Genomic DNA, 22,444 nt, shown 5'->3' with positions numbered 1-22,444 from the left:
TTGCGACCTATCCACCAACATATACAAATGATTCGAACAAGTTCAAATCTAGCTCACCAAAATTCTGGTTCAAACACTAGGCGCTTTATCAACATTGGGGAGAAAGAAAGTGTCCATGCGGTAAGACAACCACCAAACTACGAGTATTAGACTAAACACAATTAGTACCAACCGCATCTTCATTTGGGGGCTGGAGGAGCTCTATCTCTTTTGCTGGTACGACTGGAGGAGCTCTATCTCAGTACGGTGGTGGAGGATAAAGTCCAGGGAAAGGACCTGATCAAAGAGCATACAACAGAAAATTAGTATTTGATGAATCATATTAGCAGCCAGAACTAAGAAACAGAAAAAAATATAATAAAAAAGAAAGAGCTCACTTGGAGGATAGGGTGAGGATTGCGGGAGTGGGGGATATGTTGAAGTTGGTGGGTATGGTGGGGGAGGATAGGCAGACGGAGTATGGCCATACGCTGGCGGAGGGGGACCATATGCAGATGGTGGATACCCTGCTGTATTAGGCGAGTACAAAGGATAGGGAGATGGAGCTGGGTACCCTGCTGGCGCTGGTGGGTAAGGTCCAGGCGCTGGTGGTGCATAATGACCTGCAGGTGGGGGGGTTGAATATAGATAAGCTCGTGATGCATGTGGTGCTCCATATGGTGGTGCAGATGGAGCATAGCTTGATGCGGGTTTCTGCAGCAACCCGAAGACAGTAAGTCAGCTGGACAGATAATTAGCATGACTATATACAAGACTGTTCAAAAGTCACCCCGTTATAGTGAGAGAAGGTGCAACTTACATTTGTCTTCGAATAATGCATTATGAGCTGCACTTCTCCTCCATATCTTACCATGAAAAAGAGTTTGCGTCAGAAGTCAAACAATTTCAAAACACAACAGAATAAATCTAATTATAGGAAAGAAATGTAGTAATTAGGATTTGTTTAATGAACTTTCTAGATGCAAAAACCAAATCCACACATCTGTAAGAAGGAAAGACAAAACAGGTACTCAGAAGGATGAAATGTATTGCAAGATCTTCAATCAATATGAGGGATATATATCACTCAACTTATAACCTCATATCCTAGCCTACCCTTCCTAAGGTTCTCAATATTACATACAAGGAAGGTAAATTAATTCCCTCCTTTTTTTTTATTCGCCTTTGTATTTTACAGAATATAAACAATATGATAGTGGATGATTCCACAGCCCGTGTTTGAGCTGTCTGAGAATAGATAGATGGAACACAAAACCATATGATAGTCATTTGAGTGAATTTGTATTCTCACATCATACTATTTGCGCGCTTGGAGACTGAGTATTGAGTGGAGACTCCACGATCAGATGACAAAGAAATAGTATTGTATATTAGGGACATCACTCTACTTAGAGGGTGTCTCATATAGGCCACTTGATGCTCACTAATGTTGCAGCATAAACACAGAGTGCTTACACATAATTCACCCAATGTTTGCTCCTAAAGACAGGGTGCTTAGCATGGTCTATTCACAATCCAACAACGAATAGCTGTTTCGTGTAATGCAATGCAGACCCAAAATTAATCTTCGATCATCATGAAAAACAAATATGAAGAACCAAATCAAGGGATGTAATGTGATGTTGATGCAGAGAAATTATCTACAGCTTCATATACATGATCTACACATACAATCCAGATGGGAAGAAAAAGGAAAATCATGCACGAAGATCACTGACTTGAGCATGTATAGTACACACAACCACCTCCTTATTGGATAATTTGAATCAATTAGAGATGGAGCAAGGTGCAACAACAATTTGCTAACACTAGTAGAGACATAGGAGTTTGGATATCTTAAGAATTCGGGAATATGACCATCCAACTAGAACGGCAGGCTGAAAATAAAGTAACATTATAGAAAAATAACACCTATATTATAATCCAACCATTTAGAATTAGATAGATCAAATAAAAAGCAATGAGATGAAAGTTATGTAGTTACCGGCCATGTTTAGTCTGAAGCTGCCATGTGCTGTCGTCATAACCCTGAGTAAGAACCTTCTGAAGTTGAACCCTAAAAATCGTAACACACCAAATAACGGAAATCAGCAAACTCAAAATTTCAGAATAACCAAAAGGGTCTCTAAAATTATGCCAAAATCAATATATCAAAGCATATTGGTTGAGAATTTCATACTTTCCCTCGCCAATGAAGTCGTCCAATGTGACAGTATTGCTGTTCCAGACCAGAACATTGAGTTCCCTAAGACCTTCAATCAGCGGAAACACGAACTTCTCTTGGAATGTGGGATTTTTACCACCATCTATACCAATAATTACAACTTGGGTTTGAGTCAATATTCAGATCTAAATCTCCAGATTGCAAGAACAACATAAACCCAGAAATAAAAACTAAAATTTAAGCCAAATTAACCAAGTAAACAGGGTTTAATTCGGCAATTACCTGTGCATGTTCTGGTGCGGTGCTTGTTGTGAGCATATTCAAGACAGACATATGGGTCCTGCCGAGAAATCCATTCCGTATCTCTCAATTTGTTACAACCAACAACTGCAACACCACCAGATAATCAAAACCCACATCACAAAAACTCAAAATTTGAGAAAACAAAAACAGAAAACGGAAGAAAAACAAGAAAATTTTGATGGGTTATCTTGAAAATTATAAATGATTGTATAATTTGACACAAAAAATAATGGGAAATTGAAATGATACCAGTAACTTCAAGAAGCTGGCCTTGAATTCCAGAAATCGACATGAAGGAATAGTCAGGAGGCAACGATGAGTAGTATGGTGCAGACGAATAGGATGATGAAAGTTCAAATCTTGACATGTCTCTCCAAAAGGTGTTGCCCTTTTTATACAAATCCAATTCCGCGTATTTTATTTCTTGAAATTTTTATTACTTTTTATTAAATTCTTAAGCATGGTTGGGTAAAATTAATATAGACACGATTAATTGTGATTGGCTTAGGGTTTCTGTGTTGTTTCGTTTTTTAACTTTTTTCCAGTTTCTGTGACTTGGAGGAAAGGAACGAACATTGTATGAAATCTCAGTTGAGACGGAAAGCGCGTGGAATAGCAAAAGACTTTCCGTGCTTCGATTAAATGGATTTTGTCTCCGGTCAGCGTTTTTTTTTAACAAATGATATTCATATATATAAGGTAGTTTTAATGAAAAGGGTTTGAGTTAACTTTTATTTAATGAAAAATCATCCTAAACTATTATTTAATAAAAAGGGCTTAAATTTTAATCATTAGGACACAAAACTTTTATCTTAGGCCCTACAAAAACTAAAACACACGGACTCACCAAAAAGCCCAAACCGCATAACAATTAAAATTCCAAAATTACCCCTAACAGAGCCTAACCCAGGCCCGTTAGCCAAAGTTGCAGTTACTAAAATTCATCATCCCTCCTAACGCCATTTGGACATCAGACCGACATGGTGAAGAACCACGAGTTTTCATCAATGGCTGAGATTCGATTCCCATTACTGCTACTCATTTTCACTCCTTTCCATTCCCAAGCCACCAAACCTCAATAAAATCCAACTCCTACCCACAAATCTTCTCGCCCCAAACCTGTTTTCTCGCTACATTTCTACAATTCGGAGCCCGGGAATCCGAGCTTCCAACTTGTCGTCCTCCACCCAATTCAAGACGAAGCTCGAAAGCCCAGCAAGGAACCATGAGCATCGAAGATACTCGCTGCTTGGTTAACCTCAACGTGGGCAATTGGCCAAGTTCCTTCTTTGTAAGTACTTGGTTTGCTCTCCAAAATTTGGCATGTTTGGTTGCTGAGAAAATGAAGGAAAATATGTGAATTTTAAATGGTCTTTTGTTTTATGTTTTGTTTATCAAGGCTGCAAAAGTTTCAAAATTTCTGAGCAAAATGCATGTAATTTTTGTTGGGTTGGTTAGTCCTTGGTTTCTGGGATTAGTTAGTGAAATGTTGAATTGTTGTTCCAGCATTTGCTGGGCAGCCAAACAGATAAATTATGTTCATTTAATAGGAATCAAATGATCACCATGATTTATTAGTTCTGATTATTTATTGGTTTGAGTGGTTTTTTAGCAATTTGATACTGTTGGGAATCGCAGATAGTGTTTGGGCACCGACGACGAGGAAGAACTGGAGGAGGTGTGCGAGTTTGAGGGTGAGCGAGCCTGGATTGGCCTCATTGCAGTGGCTGAGGAGGGGAAGGTGGCGATGGTTGTTCAAATTACCAATCTCCACCTTAATTTTGTTTGCCACTTAGAACCTGCATAAATGTTTTCTGTAGGAACCTTTCATTGAAAATTATTTCAATTTCTTTTTTAGTTGGTGGGTTTAAAGATTTGCCTGTGCGGTCTTGACTATTGATTGATAAAACAATGGTCCTAGAGATGATTAATAGTTCAGTTTGTTTGGTAAACAAATATGGTTTAATTTGATAAATAGTTCATTGTACTTTGTAAAAAAGTATAGTTTTCTAGTTCAGTTTGATAAATAGTTTAGTTTGCTTTGGTAAAAAAGTGTGGTTTAGTTTGATAAATAGTTCAGTTTGCTTTGGTAAAAAAAGTGTGGTTTTCTAGTTCACTTTGATAAATAGTTCAGTTTGCTTTAGTAAAAAAATGTGGCTTTTTAGTTCACTTTGATAAATAGTTTTGCTTTGGTAAAAAAATATGGTTTTCTAGTTCAAAAAGTGTGGTTTTCTAGTTCACTTTGATAAATAGTTCAGTTTGATAAATAGTTCAGTTTGCTTTGGTAAAAAAAATGTGGTTTTCTAGTTCACTTTGATAAATAGTTCAGTTTGTTTTGGTAAAAAAGTGTGGTTTTCTAGTTCACTTTAATAAATAGTTTAGTTTGATAAATAATTCAGTTTGCTTTGGTAAAAAAATGTGGTTTTCTAGTTCACTTTGATAAATAGTTCGGTTTGATAAATAGTTCAGATTGATAAATAGTTCACTTTGATAAATAGTTCAGTTTACTGTGGTAAAAAAGTGTGGTTTAGTTTGATAAATAGTTCAGTTTGCTTTGGTAAAAAAATGTGGTTTTCTAGTTCAGTTTGATAAATATTTCAATTTGCTTTGGTAAAAAAGTGTGGTTTTCTAGTTCACTTTAATAAATAGTTCAGTTTGATAAATAGTTCAGTTTACTTTGGTAAAAAAGTATGGTTTTCTAGTTCAGTTTGATAAATAGTTTAGTTTGATTTGATAAAAAAATGTGGTTTTCTAGTTTACTTTGATAAATAGTTCAGTTTGCTATGGTAAAAAAGTGTGGTTTAGTTTGATAAATAGTTCAGTTTGCTTTGGTAAAAAAATGTGATTTTCTAGTTCAGTCTGATAAATAGTTCAATTTGCTTTGGTAAAAAAGTGTGGTTTTCTAATTCACTTTGATAAATAGTTCAGTTTGCTTTGGTAAAAAAATGTGGTTTTCTAGTTCAATTTGATAAATAGTTCAGTTTGATTTGATAAAAAAATGTGGTTTTCTAGTTCACTTTGATAAATAGTTCAGTTTGCTGTGGTAAAAAAGTGTGGTTTAGTTTGATAAATAGTTCAGTTTGATAAATAGTTCAATTTGCTTTGGTAAAAAAATGTGGTTTTCTAGTTCACTTTTACCAAAAAGTGTGGTTTTCTAGTTCACTTTGATAAATAGTTCAGTTTGATTTGGTAAAAAAGTGTGGTTTTCTAGTTCAATTTGATAAATAGTTTAGTTTGATAAATAGTTCAGTTTGCTTTGGCAAAAAAATGTGGTTTTCTAGTTCACTTTGATAAATAGTTCAGTTTAATAAATAGTTCACTTTGATAAATAGTTCATTTTGCTGTGGTAAAAAAGTGTGGTTTAGTTTGATAAATAGTTCAGTTTGCTTTGGTAAAACAATGTGGTTTTCTAGTTCAGTTTGATAAATAGTTCAGTTTGCTTTGGTAAAAATGTGTGGTTTTCTAGTTCAGTTTGATAAATAGTTCAGTTTGCTTTGGTAAAAAAATATGGTTTTCTAGTTCAGTTTGATTAATAGTTCAGTATAGTTCAGTTTGCTTTGGTAAAAGAATGTGGTTTTCTAGTTCAGTTTGATTAATAGTTCAGTTTGATTTGGTAAAAAAATGTGATTTTCTAGTTCAGTTTGATAAATAATTCAGTTTGATAAATAGTTCGGTTTGCTGTGGTAAAAAAGTGTGGTTTAGTTTGATAAATAGTTCAGTTAGCTTTGGTAAAAAAGTGTGATTTTCTAGTTCAGTTTGATAAATAGTTCAGTTTGCTTTGGTAAATCAATGTGGTTTAGTTTGATAAATAGTTCAATTTGATAAATAGTTCACCTTGATAAATAGTTCACTTTGATAAATAGTTCAGTTTGCTTTGGTAAAAATCAAAGCAATTAACTAAACTAATCACAATTTCCTAACTTTTAATTTGAACACATCACAATTTCCAACACAATAATCCAAAATTAAATATAAAAGAGAAAGGGCTTGTTAATACCAAGAACTTGTGTAGTTGGTGTTGCAATAGATCATTGGATTCATAGAAATCTCAAGCGTTCGAGAACTAATGATGTATGCAAAAGAAATTCAACTGCAAAGATTCAAAATCATAAATTGCAAACAGGAATGAAACAACAACATGCAAATTTTTGAAAACTAAAACCAGATCGAAAGAGAAAGGTAACGTGTTATACTGACAGGCGCGCCATATAGCTAGCACTCTAGGCCACAACGATAACATGACCGACGATATTTTGCAGATTTTTTCCAACTTCGACGGCAGGTTCTCTCACGAGAAATCTGCTTATAATTGATTATCACTTGATTATATTACTTTGGTATTTGATATATCATGACTTGACATATTTCTGGTTATATTGTTGTTATGTTTGATTACACACTTACGTAGTATGTTTTGAGGAAACAATACTTGTTTTACGGTGAGGGGTTAGTATATTAAAAAATAAAGGTTTTCGTACAAGTATTGTTTTACTGACCCACTCAAATTGTTTTTCGCCCCTCCAGGTTTAGTAGCGGTGTTCACGCGTATACAAGGATTCTGGCAAATCTCAGGAGATGGTTACCTTCAATGGTGTAACCCTCAACTTATTACTATACTGTCTTCTGCTCTGACATCACGTGTGAAGAGGGTTCAAACCCGCTCACCTGCACACTCTCTTGATTAGGCACTTTAGGTTTAAATTTACCCATACCTTCCACGTCACTACACTTTATGGCTTCGTCACCCTTCAGGTGTCGGCCAACACAACTTGATTTGGAGTCCAAGTCAATAATCAATGATAACTTTCAAAACAGAATCTAGACAAGAACAACACCCTTAATAATGCAAAGGTGTGGAAATTAAATATGAAGCACATATAATCCAAAGGAAAATTGAGATAAATAACGTTACAAAAATTGATAGTTCATTATTCCACAAATATTCAATTGAAGGAAGAAACTACAAAAGCAAAGGGAAAACGTATACGAGGAAAACTGCAAATAAATAAATAACCATCTACACTCATCTTCGTTTAGGGGTGCACAAGTCTCCACCAACAGTCGGTGCTTTTGCTAGGTCTCCACCATTTTTTAGGTTTAGTAGTGAGAACTCTTCATCTAAAAGAGTTTTTGTTTTTTATTTATTAGGTTTAAAGCTTAAGGGTATTTGTGTCTATTTAAATGATATTTTGAATATATTTGAAAGTTTTTATAAAAACTAACATTTTTTAAATTAGGAGCTAATATTTGGCTATATTTGATAAATACTCGTCAACCTCATTCTTTATATATAACTAGCCTCTCCGCACGCACGCACTAACGTGCGTGCGAGAGGTATTTTTAGATCACCGGCGCTACATGCCCCTAAAGGTGTATAGTGTTAGTTTTTCCCATCGTAATTGTCAAGATATATTTTAAATATATTGTGCAAAGAGGAACTCTTTTTTTATCATGCATATCCTAAAAAGTTATCAAGTTTTTCATTTTTACTTTGCTTAAAGTAATGATTTAAATGTTATTCATGCAATTGTCAAACAACATGAGATTTTGGATGCAAGTTCCTACCTACCTAAAGTTCATAAACAATAGTAAGTAGATGTGAATAAAAAAAGAGTAGATGAAAACATTAAGTACTCGTAGCAAAATACAAAACAACTTAAATGTCAAAATATAAAACCTACATCACAATATGTACATTTTTCACAATACCCATAAAGTCTATATGTCACTGTTTCTTTTGGTATGAAAATTGACATTAATGCTGCAATTTCCACCCATTTGTTCCTGATTGACGCTTTAAATTTTCATTGCCAATCTACAAACAATAGTGAGAAATTATAAATCAAATAAAAAGAGTTAAATGATAAGTGAGAAATGCATATTGAAAGGTTATATATATATATATATATATATATATATATATATATATATATATATATATAGGGAGAAGATCAGTTTGGTGAAGCATTCAGAAATGTCAAAAAAAGCCCCTTTGTTTTATTCATAATCAAAATCCAAAAAAATCGGAAAATGAGGATAAATTGGTAAAAACACGTAACTGAATAAAAAAACTATTTTGAAGCCAAAAAAAAAATCAAAATAAAAAATAAATACATGCTAAAGATGATGTAGGAGGAATAAGCGCCAACCAATTGACAGTTTACTCTTGAGGTTTCCCACGATCTGGACTGAGTTTAGTAGGAGGTTCAACAGTAACTACACACACCCTACTAATATTTAGAGATGAATAATCGGAAGGAAATCCAATTCCTTTTTTTCACTAGATTAGTGTGTGGTTCCATTCGTTCCAAACATAAAAAGGATTGAAAAAATTAGTCACATATAGGGATGGGCAAATACCCATTGGTTATGGGTAATCGCGGTTACCCGCCCATTTAAATTAAACGGTTATGGTTATGGGTAACCGTTTAGATAAATAAACGGTTATGGGTATAACCGTTTACCCGCAAAATTTAAATGGACGGTTATGGGTATTAACCACGGTTATAAACGGGTAACCGTTTACCCATTTATTTTATATATGTAAAACTAACACAAACCATGTTCTCGATCCAATAATACTTAGCACCCAATAAATTAGCAAGGAATTCATCGGTCATTCTCTCAATAACACTACTACATGAATGATAATTCTCATCATCAAGGAATTGGCCAAATTAATTTAAATTTCTTGCGGGTAACCATGAAATTGACAGAAATGCTTTGACAGAAATGTCTTCTAAACAATTTTTGTAACCCAATAATACTTAGCAAATTTTATATTTACCTTCATTGGTAACAGTTAAAAATATCGTCCGTAAACTATTATTTCAATTATTGAAATGGTATAAGGACTTAAAAAATTAAAATATGGAAATATATGATGAATGTACCTATAACGGTGTTTAATTGTCAAAAAAAAAAATTATGACAAATTTTTTATAATTTTCAAGTTGTTAAAAAACATGTAGACGAGTGAAAAAAGGGTAAGGGTAAAAAAAAAAAAGATAAACGGGTTAAAAAGGATAAATGGGTAAACAGGTATTAAACGGTTACGGTTAAATGGGTATGCGGTTATGGGTATGGTTAACCGTTTATAAACGGTTATGGGTATGGGTATAACCGTTTAAGTAATTACCCAACGGGTAAACGGTTATGCAGGTATGAACATAAACGGTTATGGATAAATTAACCGCGGTTACCAGCCCGCATGACCATTGCCCATCCCTAGTTACAGATCTCCTTCTTTGTTGTTGCCATTCTGGGTTTTGTGCTCTGCATGCAACGGCTTTTCAAAATCAGGTACACCACTTTCTGAATATTAATTTTGTTTGTTGCATTGACTTCAAATGGAATTTTGATTCAAACAAATTAGATTGGAGAAGGAATTCCCATAGTTGAACCTGAGCCCGTAGACAAGTGCGAGGCTCTCAAGCGATTGCTCGCTCTCATCGCCCAGTGCTTCCAAATCTCCTATTTCTTCCTTGAGGTCAGTCTCCAACTTCATCACTCTCGAATTCGAATCCGAAAATTGATAAAAATTTGAAAAAGCGAAGCAATCAATTTTGTAATTTGAATTCAGTTTCGACTGAATTTTGTACTGTTTCCTTTTCCTTTCTTTGGCTTTTGATTTCCATCTCCTTTTTATCCTGCGTTTTAATTGCCCAGTTTTTTCCAATCTTTTCCTGCTTTTTCCCGTACGAAGTGCATTGCAGGAAGGAGAGATAGAGGTACTGCAAATTGTTCCAAAAATAGAGCACACCACCCCGACGTGCATTGCAGGAAGGAGAGATAGAGGTACTGTAAATTGTTCCAAAAATAGAGCACACCACCCCGACAATGATAATCATAATGCAGGTTGCAATTTGAAAATTAGAACAAGAAACCATTGTGAAAACCATTTTATAACACAAGATTTCCGGTAATTAAATTTCATTTAGTACAATGATGGTTTGCTTCTTAATTACCTGCAACTTTGTTAATCTACCACTGTGTAGCATGAGATAACACACGCATGGGAAGACAACAGCCTGCCAAGGAACAAAAGAAAAACTAAATTAATTTAGCTCATTGATGAACTGCACCCAATACTGTGGGGTTATGCACTTATATATAAGAAAGAATAAGAAAGAAGTTACTCACCACTAGCATTGCTACTAAGGATCCAATCAATGCCATCACAGAGCCTTGAAACTCTTGGTGTATGTAAATCTGTTATATGTTGCAGTATACTAAATCTGTTATATGACTTCTTTGTATACCAAATCTGTTACATGACTTCTTTTTATTTTATTTATGCATATAGTAAGTATCCTTAAAACTCTTGGTGTATGTAAATCTGTTATATGTTGCAATATGCTTGCTGAACGAGTTGCTTTAGACATAGTAAAAAGTAAAATTATAAAGTTCAACCCATTTTTCTCAATAAAATGGTAGTTTTCTCCTATTCTTCAAATTTACTGAAGGTTCTATTCGGAATCATTGTTAATGTTGTGTTTCTTTGTTTTTACAGGGAATGAAACTGCTCTCTTCCTCTTCTTGATACCCACGTTGATAGCATTGATCGTCAACGGTTAAAGGTGAACATAGAATCTTGGATTTTGTTTTTTGGTTTGGTTAATTCAATGGGATTTTATGTAATGTACTACTACGATTAGTACTTTGTTTTTGGGTGGTGAATTTATAAGATTTGGAATCTTTATGGAAGAATAAGGAAAGAAAATCTGCAAAAAAAAAAAAAAAAACATGAATAGTCAAATTCGGTACATAATTTCATTTTAAAGATGTTTACAACTTTAGGAACCTACTTTTCATCCTGAGTATTCATCCCACCGGAGATTGGCGGCTTCAGCTTCATTGTTGCTAAGACTGGTGGCCCATTGGTGTCGAGTATGGTTTATTGATACGTAGGAGTTTTACAGGTAGATTGGTTTTTGTATACCTCTGTGTCGAAAGAAATATGTGTATGTTGTTTGTGGGTGGTGAATTTATAAGATAAAACAGGAAAATGAGATTGTATGATGCGGTTGAAGACCCCAACATAAATGCAACAGAAAGAAGAAGGACAAATAAAGAATAGAGGGTAAATACATTAGCTCTCTTTGATTCTGTTACTTGGTACTTTTCTCCTATCTTTTTTATTTTTTTTTATTTTTTATGGACGAATACATATTCATTATTCCTATATACAATTAGAATAACTACGTATTTCGTGTATCACCATTCTCTTTGCTTGAAATCTTATTTGGATGCTCCTGCTTATGTACCAAGTTCTTTCTTATATGATGAATGATTTCCTAGCCTATTTTGTGTTTTATTGCACTCTAGCGTTAGGTGTAAGAAAAAGCACAACTTTTTTTTTTCTTTCCACCTCAAGTGACAAATTTGTGAACAACCATTAATTGAAAGAAAAAAAAAAGGCTATTTTCATGGCCTGACCTCAAATGAATTTGTATAAAATTAAAAGCTAAAATTTGTACACGACTTAAATTGGCACAAATTCAGCATTTGTACTTGGCTTCAAGAACCTACTTTGGCCTAATTTTTTTAGAGATACCCCGTGTTTTTACAAACGCAAAACCATTTTTAGGGGTGCGTACCAAACATCTTAACAATAGATAAGATCCCAAAATATCTTAACGCAAAAATTTGGTACGAAAACCATCTTTAAAATATTTTTAAGATGTGCTGTGTAAAAATTTGGTACGGAAACCATTTTTGCGTTAATTTATCTTAACGTGTACTATTTTTTAGGAATTTAAGCTGTTTTGCGTTAAGATATCTAAAGACCAATCGTAAATATTTTGGCACAAATTTAACATAATCAGTACCTCCCAAATTACCAACATTGACCTCCCCAAGTCACATGCTTAATCAAATCCAAAGAAATCCTTACCCCAAAAAATCATGAAATAATTAAAGCATCACATCTTTCACATTTCCATTCAAGTCCTAACACCAACCGGCAAGTGTATATAGGCCAGTCATTTCCTTGCACGGATAATTATTACACTTCAAAAGTATTTTGTCATGACTTTATTTTGTTCTTTTGTATTATAGTGTTGTGTAGATAACGGTTTTTTTCTTCTCGGTTCGTAGGCATCTGTGTAGACTTTTTCATATTTGTGGAATGTCACAGAATTTGTATTCAATTTAGGTTCAATATGTTTATTTTTTAATTTTTTAGATAAAAATTTTCATGGAGCGTGCTCAAAATCGTGCAAGACAATGATGTCAATCATTGAGTCCTGAAGAACATCAAAGATATCTAGCTCGACGACGTTTAATAGCACGAGAAAAAAGACAACAAATTCCAACTCTAAACGATGATCATACTATGACATCCCCCAGTAACATACAACAAGAAATTCCTGGTATTTATTTCATATTCTTTTTTCTTTAACTCATGCTAATGCAAAAAAAAAAAAAAAAAAAAAAATATTTAACTATGCAACAAGTAGGTCCCAGTAATATACAAGAACGAGCTCAGTTGGCTAACTATGATGTTGAGGTCGACCCCAATAATATACAACAACAAATTCCTCGTATTTATGTCAATTTCTTTATTTGTAATTGTTTCACACTTAAAAGACTAGGTAATTTCTTAGAACACTATTTTGTGAATTGAAATCTCATTTTATTCTTTTTTTCGATACTCTCATATTGATATCAATGTTGTAGTTATTTTTACTGGTAGTGTTACGAAATATTAGACTCACAACTAAATATATTAAATATTAAACACAAAATTTTTAACTAATCATATTATAATGTGGTCTATTTATTAGAATAAATTGAGCATGAAAGCGCGAGTTCAAGGGTTCTGTCAGATATCACAAATCATGATGACCAAACTTCTGCTAGAATGCATACTCATATAGGACAATTGCCACATTCGAATAGGTCACAAATATATGATGGGATGCTCTCAACTCTTCCCCATAATGGTGAGCTTAGTATATAATTCTATCCATATATAGATATATTATTAGTTACGAAGGAAATTCTTATACTGAGTGTTGGATATTCATGTAAAAATATCAGAAGAAGAACATGCAACTAGAACCAATCATCATGTGCGACAAAGTAGAGGAAGAAGAAACCACAATTGTACTAGAAATTATAATGAGAATCGGGGTATCCTAGGTTGCCGCTTACCTGCTCCAACCACATGTCCATACGGCTATGCACGATTGTTTACTCGAGAAACTTTGAATATGTGTTGCTTGAAAGGAAGAGTTACTTTACCCCTAATACAGTCTCCCCCAGAAATGGTTGCTCTTTTCTCTGACCAAACAAATGAGGGTAGACACTTTAGGCAAAATATTCAAGCCTACAATCACGCATTTGCATTCACTTCAATGGGAGTACACGTGGATGAAAGAATAAATATTGGTGGCCGTGGGATTTACACATTTCATGCTCAAGGTGCATTATATCATAAGATTGGTGGACTTTTACCACATGAAGGAAATAGACCACGATTTTTACAAGCTTATATATATGACACTGAGCATGAAGTTGAAAACCGAATGTGTGAAAGTGAAGTTTTAGATAGATGTGTGGTTGAAAAGATACAACAGATGTTGAACAACCATAATCCTTTTGTTCATACCTTGCGAAGCCTCGGACAACGCCAAGATTTGCCGAATTGCAAGTTGATCCTAAAAGAGCAACCAATAGATCGGCGTCAGTATAGTCTACCATCAACATCACAAGTTGCAACAATTATAATAGATGAAGATGATGCAAATGGAAGGGACATCGTGGTGGAGACAATTAGTGGAAGACTTTCTCACGTCCGAGACTATGTCGGATTTTATGATCCGTTACAGTATCCACTATTGCTACCTTACAGTACATATGGTTGGGATGTTAATAGTCGTGATGATGGTGGAAGAGCATTAACATGTTGCGACTATTATGCTTATGTTGGAAATGTGCCCTAAAACCAATCATATGATGATACTTTACGGACATTTCAAATGTTAAACTAATCTAGTTTAACATATAAAGGGAAAAGATTATTGTTTGAGCCGTCTCATATAAATGTTATATGCTTAAACGATAAAGTCCAAGGAATATGTGATTGGGAGAATGCAATCTAATGAAGTTAGATTAATGAGACCATTCTTTCGTAGACACATCCTAAATGTTCCTGATCATAGGATTACCAATTGGGCATTGACAGTCCGTTAAGATCAGTACGTACTGTGTCTTCTCTCAGGGAGAGTGACTAGTCTCGAGTCATTGGTGTGTGTGACATCAAGACAAGTACGTAGGTGCTCAATAAGAGAATGAGTTCACTGAACGTGATCAACGAAGAGTTCTTATATTCCATGTCACATGAGAACTCATGGTTGGGATAATGCAAAGTTGTCCTTTGACCTGAGGCATCACAGTTGTCTTGTGGTTAAGTCCTTAATCTTTGATTATGTCTAATTCACCCCCTCGGGGTGTCACGGCATCGTTGGGGTTAAGCCACTTAGCTATGGAAACAAGTGAATGCGCAACAAGGGATCTCTAACCTTCAAACAGTTGAGGGAGAATACTCTATGATATGATTTGGAATCTCTGGCCAGAGTATGAATGAGATTGGGGAATGCGTTCCAAATCACATTCAAGGAAATCATATAAGCAAACGATTCACATTGGATAGTAGACATGAGTAAATAAACTATCATACCAAACAATGTGGTCAAGAGTATTAGATTAGAGAAGGACCGTATTGCATTTGTAATCCCGAACTGAATAGGTTCTCTAACCTCTTCTGATTAGCTTGGGTAACCATGACATGCTGCTAGGCGTCAACCATGGTTTGTGGAAGCCCTATACGTGTATAACCACTAAAGGGAGAATTGAAAATTGTTTCAATTCACAATCGATGTAAAATTGTTTTAATCGCCCACTGCCTCGCTAAAAGGAACCTAATGGATCGCACACCATAAAAGGTAGAGATTGAAGATTAAACGGAAATGAGTAAGAATGATTAAATGGTTTAATCATTTATTTATGGCAAGGATTAATTAATATGTTAATTAATCAAACGAATTAGTTCGTTAAAGACCTCGGGATAGTTTTGGACCTTAAGGCCCAATGGGCTTCGAACGTCAAGCCCATTAACTTAAGTTGTATGACAATTTAATGAATAAAGATTCATTAAAGCCCAAAAGCCCAAAATTCCTTAGGTGGCCGGCCATATGGTGATGAATTAGGGTTTTGGTTCTTTAGGTCACTTATTTGAAGGGACTATATAAAGGACTTTATAGCCAAATATTCATTAATGTGATTAAGGGTTTATTTTGGGTGAAAATGGGTGAGAATTGTCTCTCCATTTTCTCTCTAAAGAAGCTAACACCTTGGAGGGTACATCTAGCAATCCTACTACTCCAAGGTCACTCATTTCTTCTACAATCAAACCTTGGTGAAGAGACTTAGAGGTTCTCAATTTTGGGAACTTAGAGAACCTATTCTTCCATCCAAATCCATGGATCTAAGAAGCAAGGAATGAAGGCCCTATCTCTTTGGGTGATTAGCCTTTGCTTATGCAAAGAGGAATCTACAAAGGTAATAATTTCAACTCACTTTGTTTTGAGTTGATTATTGGTTCACCAATCTACTAGGCTTTGAATTTCATGGTAATGTTTTGTTTTTGAGTGCATGCAAGCATGATTCCGCCTTTTAATTGTTAATTGCATGCTATATGATGTTGCTCAAATGAACATGTTTTTCAAAATAATTCCTTCAGCTTATATGTTACAGGTTTGTACCGATAACATAATTTACTTCCCAATATTTATATATAAATGAATGATGATTCCCATATTAAAAGCAATATATGAAATTTGCTTCTGCAGATACGCCATAATGGATCATCACTTTTGCTTCAAGGTGGGCGTCTCTTGCAACAATATGTTGTAGATAACTAAATTAAAATTGAATCACAAAAACTTCGATGGTTGCGTTCTAATCAAGCCACAGTTAGAGCAAATCTCTATAAAGGACTTGAAGACTCTTTAAATGCAGGTCAACACAATGCAGGTATATATATTATTTTAGTTATCGTTATTTAAAAATATAACTTTTTTCAAAGTGTGTACAATATATATAGTTAATTGAAAATAATACATTACCAGGTAGCATTGGGCGTAGACAAGGATTCTGGCAATCTCAGGAGATGGTTACCTTCAGTGGTGTAACCCTCAACTTATTACTATACTGTCTTCTGCTCTGACATCATGTGTGAATAGGGTTCAAACTTGCTCACCTGCACACTCTCTTGATTAGGCACTTTAGGTTTAAATTTACCCATACCTTACACATCACTACATTTTATGGCTTCGTCACCCTTCAGGTGTCGTCTAGTACAACTCGATTTGGAGTCCAAGTGGACATTCCGGGTCGAGGTGTGTCAATAATCAATGATAACTTTCAAAACAGAATCTAGATAAGAATTAAGTCGGTCTAATAATTATTTTTCGATGGCTGGTCAGTAGGGACAGCAACCAGTTTTTGGTGACATTTTAAGTAGTTAGATAAAACAATCTTCTGCGGGAAAGACCCTTATTTTCATATGCTACAATTGACAAATCTTAGTGTTAATAAGGAAAATCAATAGGACATTTGTGTGCTACTTTGTAGTGTGCTTTTAATCTTATCACTTCTCCAATCTAATTTGTTTGAATCAAAATTCCATTTGAAGTCAATGCAACAAACAAAATTAATATTCAGAAAGTGGTGTACCTGATTTTGAAAAGCCGTTGCATGCAGAGCACAAAACCCAGAATGGCAACAACAAAGAAGGAGATCTGTGACTAATTTTTTCAATCCTTTTTCTGTTTGGAACGAATGGAACCACACACTAATCTGGTGAAAAAAAGGAATTGGATTTCCTTCCGATTATTCATCTCTAAATATTAGTGGGGTGTGGGTAGTTACTGTTGAACCTCCTACTAAACTTAGCCCAAATCGTGGGAAACCTCAAGAGTAAATTGTCAACTGGTTGATGGTTATTCCTCCTACATCATCTTTAGCATGTATTTATTTTTTATTTTGATTTTTTTTGCCTTCAAAATAGTTTTTTTGTTCAGTTACGTGTTTTTACCAATTTATCCTCATTTTCCGATTTTTTTGGATTTTGATTATGAATAAAACAAAGGGGCTTTTTTGACATTTCTGAATGCTTCACCAAACTAACCTTCTCCCTTTATATATTTATATAACCTTTCAATATGCATTTCTCACTTATCATTTAACTCTTTTTATTTGATTTTTAATTTTCTCACTATTGTTTGTAGATTGGCAATGAAAATTTGAAGCGTCAATCAGGAACAAATGGGTGGAAATTGCAGCATTGATGTCAATTTTCATACCAAAAGAAACAGTGACATATAGACTTTATGGGTATTGTGAAAAATGTACATATTGTGATGTAGGTTTTCTATTTTGACATTTAAGTTGTTTTGTATTTTGCTACGAGTACTTAATGTTTTCATCTACTCTTTTTTTATTCACATCTACTTACTATTGTTTATGAACTTTAGGTAGGTAGGAACTTGCATCCAAAATCTCATGTTGTTTGACAATTGCATGAATAACATTTAAATTATTACTTTAAGCAAAGTAAAAATGAAAAACTTGATAACTTTTTAGGATATGCATAATAAAAAAAGAGTTCCTCTTTGCAAAATACATTTAAAATATACCTTGACAATTACAATGGGAAAAACTAACATAATACACCTTTAGGGGCTTGTAGCGCCCGTGATCTAAAAATACCTCTCTCACGCACGTTTGTGCATGCGGAGAGGCTAGTTATATATAAAGAATGAGGTTGATGGGTATTTATCAAATATAGCCAAATATTAGCTCCTAATTCAAAAAATGTCAGTTTTTATAAAAACTTTCAAATATATTCAAAATATCACTTAAATAGACACAAATACCCTTAAGCTTTAAACCTAATAAATAAAAAACAAAAACTCTTTTAGATGAAGAGTTCTCACTACTAAACCTAAAAAATGGTGGAGACCTAGGTAAAAGCACCGACTGTTGGTGGAAACTTGTGCACTCCTAAATGAAGGTGAGTGTAGATGGTTATTTATTTATTTATTTATTTTTGTAGTTTTCCACGTCTACGTTTTCTCTTTGCTTTTGTAGTTTCTTCCTTCATTTGAATATTTGTGGAATAATGAACTATCAATTTTTGTAACGTTATTTATCTCAATTTTCCTTTGGATTATATGTGCTTCATATTTAATTTCCACACCTTTGCATTATTAAGGGTGTTGTTCTTGTCTAGATTCTGTTTTGAAACACCTCGACCCGGAATGTCCACTTGGACTCCAAATCGAGGTGTGCTGGCCTACACCTGAAGGGTGACGAAGCCATAAAGTGTAGTGATACCTCAACCTGGAATGTCCACTTGGACTCCAAATCGAGTTGTGCTGGCCTACACCTGAAGGGTGACGAAGCCATAAAGTGTAGTGATGTGGAAGGTATGGGTAAATTTAAACCTAAAGTGCCTAATCAAGAGAGTGTGCAGGTGAGCGGGTTTGAACCCTATTCACACGTGATGTAAGAGCAGAAGACAGTATAGTAATAAGTTGAGGGTTACACCACTGAAGGTAACCATCTCCTGAGATTTGCCAGAATCCTTGTATACGCGTAAACACCACTACTAAACCTGGAGGGGCAAAAAACAATTTGAGTGGGTCAGTAAAACAATACTTGTATGAAAAACTTTATTTTTGAATATACTAACCCCTCACCATAAAACAAGTATAGTTTCCTCAAAACATACTACGTAAGTATGCAATCAAATATAACAGCAATATAACCAGAAATATGCCAAGTCATGATATATCAAATGCCACAGTAATATAATCATGTGATAATAAATTATAAGTAGTTTGCTCATCATGTAAGCTAACACACAAGTTCGAACATATGGTTTCTGACACGAACAAGACTGGGTGTAATCAATATGCTCTAGTACTACGATCACGTGAAGACTGGTGCAAAAGCACATCATATACAAGTTGGATCGCCTAATGCAATCTACCCGACAAGATTGGCACCTAAACTTGGATCCAACGTGAGCGAACGGTGCGGATGTGAACATACATATGAAGGACTGGCCCTAGCCCTGGGGCGAGTACTAACATCGGGTGTAGCAAGATGAGCATGTACACAAGTATGAATGTCATGACAATAATATCTCAACCATATAGCAGCATTTATCACATTTCATATAACAATATCGAATACTTGGCAATATAAGCGTAAAAGTGAAGTAAATATGCATTTCTGGAAACTATAATATGTATAGGTATAAAAACAAACTGCCCACTCACAAATACTTCGTCGTTGACGAGCCACGCAACCTAGCGAAGATGGTGTTGGAAATGTGCCCTAAAGCCAATCATGTGATGATACTTTACGGACATTTCACATGTTAAACTAATCTAGTTTTACATATAAAGGGCATACATTATTGTTTGAGCCGTCTCATATAAATGTTATATGCTTAAACGATAAAGTCCAAGGAATATGTGATTGGGAGAATGTAATCTAATGAAGTTAGATTCATGAGACCATTCTTTCGTAGACACATCCTAAACGTTCCTGATCATAGGATTGCCAATTGGGCGTTGACAGTCCGTTAAGATCAGTACGTACTATGTCTTCTCTCAGGGAGAGTGATTAGTCTCGAGTCATTGGTGTGTGTGACATCAAGACAAGTACGTAGGTGCTCAATAGAGAATGAGTTCACTGAACGTGATCAACGAAGAGTTCTTATATTCCATGTCACATGAGAACTCATGGTTGGGATAATGCAAAGTAGTCCTTTGACCTGAGGCATCACAGTTGTCTTGTGGTTAAGTCCTTGATCTTTGATTATGTCAAAGTCACCCCCTCGGGGTGTCCACGGCATCGTTGGGGTTAAGCCACTTAGCTATGGAGACAAGTGAATGCGCAACAAGGGATCTCTAACCTTCAAACAGTTGAGGGAGAATACTCTATGATATGATTTGGAATCTCTGGCCAGAATATGAATGAGATTAGGGAATGCGTTCCAAATCACATTCAAGGAAATCATATAAGCACACGAATCACATTGGATAGTAGACATGAATAAATAAACTATCATACCAAACAATGTGGTCAAGAGTATTAGATTAGAGAAGGACCGTATTGCATTTGTAATCCCAAACTGAATAGGTTCTCTATCCTCTTCTGATTAGCTTGGGTAACCATGATATGCTGCTAGGTGTCACTCATGGTTTGTGGAAGCCCTAAACGTGTGTAATCACTAAAGGGAGAATTGAAAATAGTTTCAATTCACAATCGATGTAAAATGGTTTTAATCGCCCACTACCTCGCTAAAAGGAACCTAATGGATCGCACACCATAAAAGGTAGAGATTGGAGATTAAACGGAAATGAGTAAGAATGATTAAATGGTTTAATCATTTATTTATGGCAAGGATTAATTAATATGTTAATTAATCAAACGAATAAGTTCGTTAAAGACTTCGGGATAGTTTTGGACCTTAAGGCCTAATGGGCTTCGAACGTCAAGCCCATTAACTTAAGTTGTATGACAATTTAATGAATAAAGATTCATTAAGGCCCAAAAGCCCAAATCTATCTATATGGCCGGCCATGAAGATGAATTAGGGTTTTTTGGTTGTTTAGGTCACTTAAAGAAGTGACTATATAAATGACTTTATAGCCAAATATTCATTAAGTGAAAAAGGGTTTATTTTGGGGGAAAATTGGTGAGAATTGTCTCTCCATTTTCTCTCTAAAGAGGCCAACACCTTGGAGGGTACATCTAGCAATCCTACTACTCCAAGGTCACTCATTTCTTCTACAATCAAACCTTGGTGAAGAGACTTAGAGGTTCCCTATTTTGGGAACTTGGAGAAACCTATTTTTCCATCCAAATCCATGGATCTAAGAAGCAAGGAATGAAGGCCCTATCTCTTTGGGTGATTAGCCTTTGCTTATGCAAAGAGGAATCTACAAAGGTAATAATTTCAACTCACTTTGTTTTGAGTTGATTATTGGTTCACCAATCTACTAGGCTTTGAATTTCATGGTAATGTTTTGTTTTTGAGTGCATGCAAGCATGATTCCGCCTTTAATTGTTAATTGCATGCTATATGATGTTGCTCAAATGAACATGTTTTTCAAAATAAATCCTTCAAGTGGTATCAGAGCCTAGGTCTAGTAGTTGGTGAATCCTTTTGGGTTTTGTAGTTCATAAGTTTATGATTTAAAAGTTGTAATTGTTACAAGCTTTATTCTTGCTTCTTTGAATGTAAATTTTGTTTGAAAATTTGCCATCTCAAATGTTGTAGATGTAGTTCATATGAGGATGAATATTGGAGCTAAAATTTGGTGCCATGATTTTGGGGATTTTCGGCCAAATCCAAAGGGTGATTTTTTGGGTTCATGTTTGTCTTGTTAAAATGGTTTTAAGGTGACTTTTGGAACCCCTAAGTACCCTAGGATGTTAGCCTCATTTTGAATGATAAAAATTTGAGTTTTATTGCATGAAAACATTCATGGAGCTCTTATGGGTTTTCATGGATGTTCTTCATATGTTCTTGATGTTCTTGCCAAGAACACAAAGGTTTGTGTTTTGATTCAAAGTTTTGATTTATTTCATAAAGTTTATGATATATGTTTTTCAAATGATTTATCATGTATTTAAAGTGTTAAATATTTGTATAAATGATGATGGAAACATCAATCATCAAAACATATATTATTTTTATGAAAGTATTTAAAGTGTTAAATATTTGTATAAATGATGAAAGAAATATCAATCATCAAAACATATATTATTTTTATGAAAGGTGAAAGCACTACTTGATTGTTTTTTACAAAACTAATAAATCAAAACACCCACCACTCATTTTTATCCCTAAAAACCGGCCACCCTAATAAAATAGGGTATTTTTGGGGC

General features: G+C 34.6%; 1 protein-coding gene and 1 long non-coding RNA gene across 5 annotated transcripts; one reads left to right on the top strand and one right to left on the bottom strand.

The window, feature by feature from the left end:
• Positions 1–62: 62 nt before the first annotated feature.
• On the bottom strand, positions 63–3,125 carry LOC103430821 (protein SRC2 homolog). 2 transcript variants are annotated; one of them, XM_070805639.1, is made up of 8 exons: positions 2,717–3,125; positions 2,447–2,551; positions 2,180–2,306; positions 1,985–2,056; positions 800–845; positions 378–693; positions 241–276; positions 63–208 (listed from the first exon to the last, which is right to left on the bottom strand). In XM_070805639.1, coding segments are annotated over exons 1-8 (822 nt in total). In that variant the 5' UTR covers positions 2,835–3,125; the 3' UTR covers positions 63–206. The 2 variants fall into 2 exon arrangements, with proteins under 2 accessions (XP_070661740.1, XP_008367185.2); XM_008368963.4 differs by having other exon boundaries at positions 63–276.
• A 6,540-nt stretch (positions 3,126–9,665) lies between these two features.
• On the top strand, positions 9,666–11,064 carry LOC114823228 (uncharacterized). Of its 3 annotated transcripts, none has more exons than XR_011571727.1 (3): positions 9,670–9,769; positions 9,843–10,899; positions 10,980–11,064. It is a non-coding gene; the product is annotated as an uncharacterized lncRNA (long non-coding RNA). The 3 variants fall into 3 exon arrangements; XR_011571728.1 differs by having other exon boundaries at positions 9,843–10,668; positions 10,980–11,063; XR_011571726.1 differs by lacking the exon at positions 10,980–11,064 and having other exon boundaries at positions 9,666–9,769; positions 9,843–10,787.
• The last annotated feature ends 11,380 nt before the right edge of the window (positions 11,065–22,444 follow it).

The sequence above is a fragment of the Malus domestica genome, chromosome 10 (genome assembly GCF_042453785.1).
Source record: "Malus domestica chromosome 10, GDT2T_hap1".
In the NCBI taxonomy this organism is placed as follows: domain Eukaryota; kingdom Viridiplantae; phylum Streptophyta; class Magnoliopsida; order Rosales; family Rosaceae; genus Malus; species Malus domestica.
The sequence above is the reverse complement of the archived record's forward strand: the minus strand, read 5'-3'. Positions and strand labels throughout refer to the sequence as shown.

Coding starts and splice junctions, on each gene's coding strand:
- LOC103430821 (XM_008368963.4), bottom strand. CDS start 2,834: ATGTCAAGATTTGAACTTTCATCATCCTATTCGTCTGCACCATACTAC. Junction 2,057..2,179: donor GACTTCATTGGCGAGGGAAA/GTATGAAATTCT, acceptor TACGATTTTTAG/GGTTCAACTTCAGAAGGTTC. Junction 846..1,984: donor CTTCAGACTAAACATGGCCG/GTAACTACATAA, acceptor TTTCATGGTAAG/ATATGGAGGAGAAGTGCAGC.